The sequence below is a fragment of the Glossina fuscipes genome, unplaced genomic scaffold (genome assembly GCF_014805625.2).
Source record: "Glossina fuscipes isolate IAEA_lab_2018 unplaced genomic scaffold, Yale_Gfus_2 121, whole genome shotgun sequence".
In the NCBI taxonomy this organism is placed as follows: domain Eukaryota; kingdom Metazoa; phylum Arthropoda; class Insecta; order Diptera; family Glossinidae; genus Glossina; species Glossina fuscipes.
The window spans coordinates 6438245-6450854 of record NW_023998464.1 but is presented as its reverse complement, the minus strand read 5'-3'; the positions used below and the strand labels follow the sequence as shown (position 1 = coordinate 6450854).

At 34.7% G+C, this 12610-nt stretch overlaps 2 protein-coding genes across 2 annotated transcripts in view; both read left to right on the top strand.

Annotated features, from left to right (window-relative positions):
- The window catches only part of LOC119640358 (UPF0047 protein YjbQ-like), a 44102-nt gene extending 34431 nt beyond the window's left edge, over window positions 1–9671 (top strand). Inside the window, exons 3-5 of the mRNA XM_038038322.1 lie at window positions 9130–9184; window positions 9291–9372; window positions 9432–9671. Of these exons, the coding sequence (XP_037894250.1) occupies window positions 9130–9184; window positions 9291–9372; window positions 9432–9647 (353 nt within the window). The 3' untranslated portion in view covers window positions 9648–9671. The remainder of the gene's footprint in view (window positions 1–9129; window positions 9185–9290; window positions 9373–9431) is intronic.
- Window positions 9672–9739: 68 nt separating this feature from the next.
- On the top strand, window positions 9740–12361 carry LOC119640357. The gene has a single exon (XM_038038321.1). The coding sequence runs from the start codon at window positions 9759–9761 to the stop codon at window positions 11805–11807; it is 2049 nt and encodes a 682-aa protein (XP_037894249.1). The 5' UTR covers window positions 9740–9758; the 3' UTR covers window positions 11808–12361.
- Window positions 12362–12610: the final 249 nt, after the last annotated feature.

The following is a 12610-nucleotide window of genomic DNA, read 5'->3' as shown; positions in this document are numbered from 1 at the left end:
TGAAATTGTTTTGCTTCCTTTATGGAGTGCTAATAGACTACCTATAGCCCTGAAGGTAAAATAAATGCTTGCGATGAGCTGGAAGTTGTGCGAATCAATCAAAACTTGCACATTCATTGAGGATTAAAAAAAATTTTTTTTTTTTATATTTATTTAGAAATAAATAAATTTTTTTTGAAAAAAAATTATTAAAAATTAGCAAAAACAACCTACATGCTTCGATAAAAAGGATTATTGTTGATTTATAGTTGAAGCTTGAAGTTGACTCGTGAAGACGTACGCTCGCATTGTGGATAACACAAAGAAAGTGTTTTTTTTTAGAAAAATTACATTCATGACGTAAAAATGGTATGTGTTTCGCTTTCAAATATTGAACATGCAATGAAACCGTTTGTATATTAAACTTAAATATTGAGCTATAATATAAACTAACGTTGTCGCGTCTATTCCTGGATGTCGCAAACATAATGACCAAATTAATATACCCGCCAATTCTGTGGTTCTAAAAACTTGACTGTTCTATTCATTGTTGGTCAGATTCTACGCATCCTTTATATTCCATACTGTATATGCTTTTATTAAATACTTTGGGCCGAGATGGCGACGGGGAATCAAACATTCATGGCCTCAAGTCTTCCTCACTAGCCTTAATTAAAACGGGTTACAAATATGTGCGTACAAGCACGTTACGAGCAATAAACATTGCTGTTCACTGCCTGTATTTACTTAAACGCTTGTTTTGATGGTGAAGTGTAAGTTTTGATTGTGTTGGCGTTTATTTGCAATATGTGAGAACATTGCTTGTTACCGCATCAGAAAACGTGGGTAGCGTGAATATATCATTGATTGAATAATCGTAAGAACAAGTGATGAGAGGCGATAAATTTTGTTCTCTTCTCCAGCTCTCCCCTTTCCACTGAATCAGATTTTTCTTCTTTTTTTTTTACTTTTGCATAAAAGAGACTTGGAAATGTGTTAACTCATATTTAATAATAGTTATTGATAGGTCCGAGATTATGCGTTTTCTACTTTTCGATTTGAAACTAATCATTCATCATAACTGTGTTGCGCTATGTTGAAAATGAACAAAAACAAAAACAAACCTTAATCTTCAGTAAACCATGAACGAACGACTGCAGATGGATTTAATTTTATTTGTTTGTTTTTTTTCGGTTTTTTGTTTTGAAATATTTAAAAACTATGTAAAAAATTAATTTATTACTAATTTAATGGTGTTTCTGCGCATTTATAAATTTTCATTTTATATTTACGCTCTGTTTACTACAAAATTTATTTAATAATATTTTTGCTTTTTAAAAATTTCACACCCGAAGATAGAAATTAAATAAATAAATTTATCATTAAATATGTAATGGCCACGTACTTGCAATCGATCGATAGCTTAGCTATCATCGGTGAATTATCTCTTGTTGTAAATCTTGAGGTCTTATACGAATAAAATATATAAATATATTTATATATATATACATATATATTTCCACAGAAAGTTGGAATAAAGGCACAGTCACGACAAAGTAAATAAAATTTTTGAAATACTGTCAATTACTGTCAAGACAAATTGGAAATTTTTTCTTAAACTCAACTGTTGATGCCCATTACACAAGTTAATATATTCCGAACAAGAAAGGTCGGGTCTTTTTATTTTTAGCTAGATATTTTAGGTATATATTTTGTTGACCCGCCTGAAATTCTCAAATGATGTCTGTCTGCCTGTGTGATGTATGTTGTTGCCACCCTCTTGGCCGAAAAACTGAAGATATCGACTTTAAATTTGGTAGGAACATTGGAGGATTTTGCGTGCTGCTTGGTGTTGAAAATGGACCAAATTGGTCAAAGCAGAAGCCCGCGGTAGAGCGTAAACTGCACGCAAATCCGTTTTTAACAAAAAGTTCTCTGTTTATGTTCGTTATTCAGAAATTATAAAAATTAAGAGGCTAATAATTTTCACATTTACTTTGTGAAACACTCTACTCTTTAGGTGCAAACGTAAAAAAAATCGGTCTTATCCAAACAAAGTTATAAGTGATTAAATTTTTTTTCACCTTTTTTAGGTTTTGTGCTCATTTATCATAGCTCAGACAAGACAGAATGTCTAAAACTATTTTGTACATGTCTCAAAAGAAGATATATTGTCTGCCTAAAAATGGGCTAAGTCCAAAATCAATATGGTAGAGATTGCGACTTGGTGGATTCATTTTTTCTTAGTAATGTCCGCGCTATGGGTATCAAATAAAAGAACCTGGAGAACAAGATGCGAAAAGTTAAGTGTGTTAGTTCCACGTTATATATCTCGGACTGCACGACGTGGTGGACTAATTTTTTCGTTACAATACTGTTGACATGGGTATTACATAAAAACGACTGTAGAACGTAAAAGGACTGTATCATATAAAAGGAGTGTAGAATGCGAGAAGCTAAGTGCGTTCATTGTAAATTAATTGTCACCTCACGACTTTGTGGATAAGTTGAATGGTAGGATGCGGCAAAGTGTGTTACTTACAATTTAATTAATTATGATCGACATTTAACTCATAAACTCTTAGGGCGCTTATAAAGGACCGGACAATAAAATCTTAAGTGGACCAAACGCTTATGCGGTAGTTAATATTCATGTATATATTTATTTTATTATAGTGTAGAACGGATTAAATCATGAATAAAACCCTGCAGATCACTGTATGCTTTTAAAAAGTTTGCGTAATTTGAAAATCGAATCGAATCCAATCGAATAAGTATAAAATTGCGATGATTTCGGGAAGCGTTAAATCATCTTTGAAGTAGATAACATATAGGGATCTTATAATGCCGCGCATAGTTATGTTCTGAGCGATATCATAATATTTTACAATCAAATTGATTTTGGAATGTTTTATTGTGACTAATGCTGTAGGAAACCAAATTTGATACAAAATCGCAAAAATGATCACAAGTCGCCTGTCGCAATGCCAGGCATAGTAGATTCGTCGTTCTGGTTGCAACGCCAAAAGTAAGCTTGGAAGGTTGTCTTAAAATTTTGGACGCTGTACGTCTGCCCACTCACAGCTTTTTTTATAACTTTGAAGATTGTAATACTCACAACTTGACACAGAAGTTTTAAGACGTACGTTTCGATCAAATTTTTGCTAAGCTATTAAGTATGTTTAAAGAAATTAAGAGATTAAAAGAAAAGAAATAAAATTTTCTTAGTAATTACTTTGACTGGAAGAAGCACCGTTGTAAACACCAATCCGAAGACACATGGAGAAACAACAAAGAACATATACGATTATTAGGGTAGTAGATACAACGAATTTTTGTTACGTTGCTGCTTAATGAAATGGATACATTTCCATTTTATACCTTCTCTTTTATATCTGCTTAAATCATATTGCGTGAGCGTAACGTGCCTTCCACCTCCCATTGCAAATTTTTTGCAGTGTAAAGAAGAAAAGTATTTAATAAGGTAGCGATTAGTTGGTAACAGTAAAATTGTACTTTATGCATATTCTTGGTAAAATCAAGAAAGATGCGCGACATCCATGTAACATATGCGGCAAAGATGTTCAATCGGACCATATGTATTTACCGCAAATAGCACCACGATAAGCCCCGGACTCTTTTATCGGAAATCATGGAAATAATTGAATTGTTGCTGTCTTTGTTTGTATTTTAATGCCATTTATTATATTTATCCAAACACGCTAATAATACAAAGAAAAATTCATTCAACAGATAAGAAAAGTAAGTTGTTGATGCAAGTTGAAAAGGTTTGTCGAGTATTCGTTGCATACGCCGCCGTTTGATTTGAAGTCTTCATGAAAATAAAATGAAGTTCATAGCCAGAAAGGTATCCTGTATATCGGAGAGGACGTTATGTATAGTTCCAATTCATTTATTTATTGAAACAACCTATATATGAACACGAAACATTGGACGGACTTCATATGTCTTTTGGTTTCTAATTAGACAAAAACCAGTAAGAAAATTATAGTCGGGCAAGGCCCGCTATTAAATACCCTACACCACATTGTCTAACACAATTCTTATTTTTATTGTAGAACACAAAAATTATATCTTGTTTCTATATAAAGGCATGTACGCATTTATGGGGAAGCGGACCCAAAACTCAACCTAATGAGGTACAAGCTTAATACTTACATAGGACAGGATCCAAAAATAGGCGTAGATGGTCTAAATTTAGCAGAGTTCATTTTTGTATGAAGTTACTAGAATATTATGGGTAAATTTTCATCACCGGATATTATAACTTAGAGTTGTTTTTTCTGCAAAGGATCAATTTTGATGAAAATCCTTATTAGAGTAGGATCCAAAAAATTGGCCACGATGGTCCAAATTTGGCACCGCTAATTTTTTTATGTTAAATTGCTATTATGATATAATTTCCATCATGAAGCACTTAAAATTATACTTTTTTGTCAAATAAACTTCAGTTTTTGTTATATGAGAGGGGGTTCAAAAATTGCCCCAGCCAAGGTGCAAGGTTTTCATATCAATGCAGAACGCCGAAATACTACTACTTGGCCACTTTTGCCGAGAAATTTTAAAAATCACGACCTTGCAGAATAGGGCATTATAAGGGGAGTGGTCGAAAATGTGAACTGATCGGAACCATTTTCAATAGCATTCGCCCTTGGGTCAAAACACGTCACTGTAACAAATTTCATCAAAGTATCCCAAAAATTGCGTCCTGTAGCTTGAACAGAAATTTACACGGGCAGACATCATACGGACCGACGGACGAACAGGCTTAAATCAATTCAGATTATGATTCTGAATCCATCGATATAGTAAAAGGTGGGTCTATCTTAAGGTCTTTCACGTGTTACATACGGCGTCACTAACTTAATATATCTTGTAACACAAGTGGTGTGGGTATAATATTAATTATAATAAAAGGATCTTCAAAAGCAAATAAGAAAATTGTATTTGGCAGTGACGATCTTGTTCTTGTATCCACTATCTTTAGCTTAAGAAAAATTAATAAAACAAGGAAAAAAATAAACCTTAATTAGCTGTAATTTTGAATGGACATGGCTGTATGTTTTTGTAGAATATACGTAGAAATTTTTATCGTGCGCCTATTGTAGTTCGTAAGTAACGCCTAAAAACGTACAAAGCACAAGTGTTTTTACCATGTTTTGCAGTGTACGCGTGTACTTTTACCGAATTAGACTATTTTCCACATCGATTTGGCCGCAGGATCTGAATTTGTTTTTGCTGAATCCGAAGGGTATAGCTCGACTTTTGCGGCTAGGATCGAAGTGGTTAAGAGCAGGCATTATGAGGGCATTACAGTTCTACTGAACTATAGTTCGGTTCATGGCTCTTAAAGAAATTATTAAATGTTATACAGCGGCTGTGATTCCTCAACGCAAGCATGTCCTAAATGCAACATTGCTCTCTGATTTTAAAACTTTGGGGACCATTGTGGTAAAATTCGTCGGAAAAACGAAAATGGTCAATTTTTACATCACGACTAGCCGCAAATTAAAAAAAAAACTTTTTTTGGAAATGCAATGTTACATAATCAAAGTATTTAATTTAGGTTCAAATCTCAAACGCACCTTTAACACTAAAACTACCGACGATTGAGGTATACCTACTTCTACCGGAGGTGTCACAATGACTTGTTTCTTATATTACCAAGACCTTTAAGAACAGACAGCAATTTTTAGTTTTTACATATATTTTATTTTTATGGACAAAAATTAATTAGAATCTGAATAATAATAGTAATAGGATAGGAAAAATTTATAAAATACTTATGCATAAAACCAAAGTTTGAAAGTTACAGTAATTTTAGTAGAACATTTACCACGGAGTCGTTTATGGTATGTACCACATGTTCGTTTTATTATTAGTACACTGTGCTATTTGACACCGTTTACGGTTCATCGAAATATTTGTCTGGTTCTGTAACGATTTAGACAATCGTATTTCTTCTGCTTGAACTGTAGATCGACTGGTTAGTTCTTTGTGGTTAAAATGACTCATCTCGGTATAGGTAGGTATACCGCATACAAATTTACAACAAAATTATAAAAAAAAATATAACAGTTTTACAGAATTAATTATTTGTATATCTTAGAAAAAGTCGTGCAAAATTTTCTAAAACGAAATGCACCTGAAATGAGTTATAATTATAAAAAATGTCAAACGAGTCATTTTGATCCCCCTTGGTAGTGTTAGGGTCCGATCAAAGTTGAAGGTGGTGGGCGTTAGCGATTTATAGTTCAGTATTAGCTTAACATAGGTATTGTGCGAAACGTGGATTCATTCGTAACTTAAGTACGGTATTTCAGTTCATCTGGAATTGACAGCATAAAAATTTATAATATAAATAATGAATAATTTGTTACTGTTCGCACGATTGTTCATTACAATGATTGTATTTTGAAATTACAATAACAACGTTTGCACATAGGAGGTGAAAAATATATAAATGATTTATAGAATTCTTTAAGCGATTTTGTTTTTTTCATATATTTGCAATTGTATTGCCGTCAATTCTGGTTTCTCATGAATTTTTCCACTAACTGAAATTGCCTACTCACGTTTAAAATTAAAACACAATCCACACACACTCTCATAAATACTAATACTAATACGTCTATATATAGACTTTTATGGTTGACAGACAAAAATAGCTGCAGGATATATATGTATGTTTTTGCTACTTCTAATGTTTGCAAGAGAGTATGTATGGATAATTGTGATTGTGAGCGTGTTCGTAGATGTGTTAGAGGAAAACTATTATAAGGAAGTCAAGAATGAATAGCGAGAGAAACAAAAAATCAGAACACATAGAACAATAAAAGCGGAGCAGACAGACATCAAGGTGGCTTAATACAGGAAAATATATTTCTATGTACATAGATATGCGTACTTTATATAAATTTATATTTACTTAGTTGAATAAACGTATATAAAGGCATAATTGAATTGACCTGACCCTAAATAAACTAATATTTGTGGCTCGTATTTGTATATATATATATATATATATTGTACCAAAATTTTTAGGCAGTTGAAGTTCAGAACTGCTTACCTAAATAAGTACGTAATCGTAGAATAACGCAATATTTATGAAATATCTGAAGGTTTATCTATCAGTGTACTACGATTATTCCTGACACGGCCGTCGCAAACTCGATTCATAGTTCAAATACCATTCTCTACTTTAAGAGGTAGAAGCTTAAGAAACGTACCTACTGATTCGAGAACCATCTTAGTACAGAGTGATTTCTTAGAGATAATTTCAAAGATTGTGGCCAATAGTTTCTTGTTGGTGAAGGTGATAATTAACCAATATTTCTATTGAACCAAAAAAGAAACAAACTATTGCAGATAATATCCTTGTTAACTACAATCATTTTCACTCTTTCAGCATTGAAAAATTTGACTCATGTTATTTTGGGATGTTGCGTCGCTTCATCCACATTTCCTTAACACCAGCACAAAGCGAACCCCGTAAGTCTTGCATGCAAATATGGTCCACCGCCTAGACATTTGAACGCACTGACATCGACTGGGTTGTCGCAAATGAGAGTAACTCGGAAGCTTCTGCTAAGAAAGTAAAAGTCTGGGCACAAATTCGGCTCTAGAATTACATGCTTCCTTGCTCCCGCTTCAGTGAAAAGTGCGTACCCGAGTAAAAATCGTCGAGGAAAGAGAATTATGAAAAATATGTGGAACACACAAGAACCAAAACTTCAATAACGTTTCGGAAAACGTTCTATAATTTTTATCCTTTTGGCTAAAAGTTTTTTCAATGATTTCAAAATAACGTTCTCTAACGTAAGCACATTTCTTAGTAAAGGAAATTGAACTTTTCGATCCAAAAATATTCAACAATCACACCTAATTCAAATTTTTTTTAAAATCCCGTATTAAAAGATGTCTATTGCTATAACTATATATACATGGATTAAATGTTTTTTTTTTACGATTTGCACCAAAAAGTTCGCAGTGATGAGCTTGCTAAACTAAAGTTGCTGCACGAGAATAATCCCGATGTCTCCAATTTGTAACATTTTTCAATCGTTTCTTTTTAAACAAATATTGACGTTTTGCATATATAAACATACTTCTACCGATAAGTTCGGAGCGTTCTGTTATCGAACATTCATGTGGTCTGGGTAGCAGTCAGAAATATCACAACACTCAATAATTTTCCGGTCTATTATGGCATTTATAGGACGGAGAGGAAAATTATTGAGCGATTTATTAGTTACGTCAGTTCGAAAGTTATAGATGAAAATATGACTAAGTTGTCAGTTTTGCTGTAGTTTTTTTTTCGAAATCATCTCAATTTCTTGTATGTTGTGTCTGGCGCATTTTTCAATTGTTTCTCCTTTTGGTCTGGCCCATAATGATTTGTAACTATTCCACTTTTTCCCCTTGCAAAAGACTGTTTATTATATTATCATCATATATAAATACTAATTCTTACTAGCCGCTTAAAATGCCATAACTATGTTACTATGCCATATAAAGGCGATCATCTTACTATCCTTTAGAGTAGTGCTAATAATTTAGCGGCAAGCGAAACATTCGTGTTTTTATTTGTACTGCCTGCTTAACCCTTGTCCGGTTAACTTTATTTTCGAGCACTTTCATTTTGTGGCTCAAAGTGTACATTCAACCCGCAATTATGCCTTATGTCTCATTCGAAGTTCCCCGTTATAATAACTTCAGTTGTTTCATGCACCATGTCATCTTCTTGAGTAGTGAGTGGAAAAAGCATTTCGAGTTGAGCAGTCGAAAGTATTGTCAAAAATAAATTGTGAATAATTCTACCTTTAAGAAATATAATTATAAATAGAAGTACTTTGAAGTGTATTTCTCTTGAACAAAACTGTATTTCTCTTGAACAATCATGTGGCAGTAAGAAGTTATTTTCAGAATTTACTGAAGAGAATTGCTACGAAATAGTAAAATTACTCACATACGAACAACTCCAAGCATTTAAAAGAAAACGAATGTTTACCCGTTGTTGCTCTCTTTTAGCAAAATTACTAAACTTTTATTAAAAATCCAGGGAGTGCAGTTGTCTTAATTATCTTAACTTTGTAAATTGAATTCACACGGCATTGTTTTATTTTACAGTTTTACACACATCAGCGAGTTTAGCGTTAAACGAAAGTTGGGACCCCGATGTGAGGTAAAAGATTCAATATTTTGAAATATTATTAAAGTGTAATAAAAAAATGTAAATGTTAAAAACTTTTTGCTGATTAAGCCATAAAAAATTAAAAATTTCTTCTTAGAGACGACATGGAAATGATGCTAAATAAAATAGTTCCCGAAGGTTTGCCATACAGACATTCGTGTGAAGGACCCGATGATATGGTAAGAGCCTGAAATGTTTCCGCTGAAATGGTAAAAAAAGCAATAAAATCTTTTTACAGCCCGCTCATGTAAAAGCCTGCTTTCTTGGTAGTTCTTTGACAATCCCTATTACGGATGGTAAATTATCGTTAGGTACGTGGCAGGGCGTTTGGCTGTGTGAGCATCGCGATCAGGCGGGCTCGCGTAAATTGGTTATAACATTAAGCGGGTGTCCGAGAGAGACGGCACGCAGCCCACTGTCACCGGTATCGCCTATTGCTTCTACATCCAGTTAGGGAAGGCCTCGCTCCACCCGCGATAGTCGGTAATCGCGGGGGAGCGACAATAATGAACACTTTTCGTCGAGGAAATTAATTTTGAGTAGTAATTTAGCTAATACCAATAAAATGAATAGGATGAATGCAGCGGCTAGTACAACAGCTGCAACAACAACAACAACAACTCCAACATTTAGCGCATTATTAACTGAAAGTAGAAATTTATTATTAAAACAACAATTGCGTTTGCAATTGAATTTAAATGTAAACGATATGATGAATAGTTATCAAGTGACAAATAAACGGCAGCAGCAACAACGACGTCGAGATGTTCATGATAGTGACATTTGTTTTGATATTAATAAACGTAGCGTTGTAAGAGCTGAACGAAATGATGATGACCGAGATGCCGACGATGTAGTAAGAAACGCTTCCACAGTGTTTCAAAGACATGTGGAAGTACTTAACAAATTAGATACCGTCACAACAGTGCCTAAACTACAACAACAACAACTTAATAAATTTAATATTAAAACAAATGAAACAGATACTACAAGTATAGTAGCACAAACCAATAACATAACATCGGTAGAACCATCAGTAACTACATCAACAATAACTGCAACAACATATTCGTCATTAATACATTCATCAAACACGGCATTAGCTAAATTCAATCGAATTATTGACAATACCATGCCGGCTACAAATATTTATTATCAACAACAAGCGGCTGCTGACACCGTATTTAAAGCACAACAGCAGCAACAACAACAGCAGATGCCATTTCTAAGTGATAGCTTAAGAAGACGCTTGGCTCAACAATATCCCGACATGATCGCGAATAGTTCGAAAATTAATTTAACCGCAACTACATTAGCAACAACCGCGTCACTAACGACAACATCTGCAGCGGCAGTAGCAGCCGCCGCAGATGAGTTGCAATTGAAACGAAATGATGTTCATTATTTGTTGAAACAATTAAATAGTTTTAGTGATATTGAAGAAATAGAAATTGTTGATATGAAGCAAAAACAGCGTCAGCAACAACTTTTAAATAAACAACAGCAAAAGCAGCAAGAGCAACCAGAAGATCTTGGTGCACATGTAGCTGAGCAGGAGCCCTTAATACAACAAATTTGTAAAGATATATATAGACAAGATTTTTTGGCGGCTCCATTAACTCAGTTACATGTGTCCGGCGAGAGAATGCAACCATCACCGACATCAACAACTTCACTTGTGTTATACTCCCCTTCTTCACAATCGCACAAGGGCATACGTCGCTATGCATCGCTGCATCAACAAGACGAATTCCCACATCATAATCACCATCATCATAACTATCATCATCATCTCCACCATCATCATTCTTCTGCAAACAGAACTCATCCCTCATCATTTTGTCAACTGCCACATGAGCATTCGGCTGATTCTTGCATATGTACTATGCGAACCGATACTCAAATGTTGCAACAATTTGTGGATGATTATATATTTCAATCCTGCCACTATTTGGAGACGAATAATTTTGCCGCCAATTATCGCACTGCCATGGTCGAGAGTTCGTCACATGAATTTCGACCTTCGACGACCACCACTACACGCACTTCGACCACCAATGGCGAGGGTTACGATGAGGATGGTGGACTGGCGGGGGCCTATAACGAAGACGCCTCATCAGCTCAATCGTTTGAATTACATGAAACCGAACCGCCCAGCGTGATTTGTAAAGCGCCCGCACCCTGTTCGCCTGTCTACCCGCAACGAAAGCAATATACGATGGAAACACGCTTATGCAGCAGTGGCGTACAGACTGATTTAACGGCTTCATCTTTGGCTCAAAGCAGCAGTATGAGTTGCTCAACTACGTCATCGGAGCGACGAGCGCGACGTAAGCCCTTGTTCAAATGTTGCTATACGCCGTTAGATAGATGGCGTGAGAAACGTTCTAACGCAACCACCATTGCCGTCTCTTCTTCCTCCTCGCCAACAACACAAAAACGCACAAAGACCGCCCCGTCGCCTACCGTTCTAGACACAAGTGTTGCTGTCGTCGGTAGCAAAGGTGCTGGTGCTGCAACCTTCGTATTGACAACAACGGCGGCGGTGACCACGGCAACAACGATTACTACAACGGCATTTGTTCACGCCAAAAATCATGGCCATGCAGTTTGACAAATGCCTTTGAAGCAACACAACATTTTCGGTTGTTGCTTGCTTTTCACCCATACAACCACCACCACTACTAGTACTATTATTACTATCACCCACAGACACCATAGCATTGCTATTTTAATAGCAGTAATCACACAATTCAGTAGACGTTCATTTTTATATGAAAACACCGCGTCGCCACATAATTTTGCAGCTCAGCTGTCGCTGCCTTATATTAACATAATTTGTTTTATTTTTTGCGATATCAACAATTTTGCTATTTCCCCACATTCGCCACAAAGCCCAGCATTTTTCAAATTCTGCAATCGTTTCTAAATCTAATTCTTTCCAATAGATTTTTTCAAGTATTTAAGAAGATAACATTTTTATAAAGAAATGCGAATGAAACCTAAAAAATTGTATAAAAGATATTGATAAAAATATAAGGAATGTTGTTAATATTACTCTGGAGCAAGATTGCTGAACGAAGAGATGCAGAAAAGTGAAATTATAACAAAAACAACGAAAAGTTGTTTTAACACACATACACTACCTAATATTTTTGTTTGTGTTTTTGATCATAAAGTGAATTTTGAAATATATTTTAACATATAAGTGGTCCATCCGCTAATTTTGAACAAATTCATCAATTTTGTTGTAAACTTGTTATTGTTAGAGTTAGTTTTCCTAACATTTTCAACTATTTCGCTTACCAAAATTCTTTGGCAAAAGCATTGAACCGAAGGCGGATTCTTTATTGAATGATAATGCAATAATAGCATAAGTGGCAATATAAACAACTAACTCGGAAATCGCCATCAATT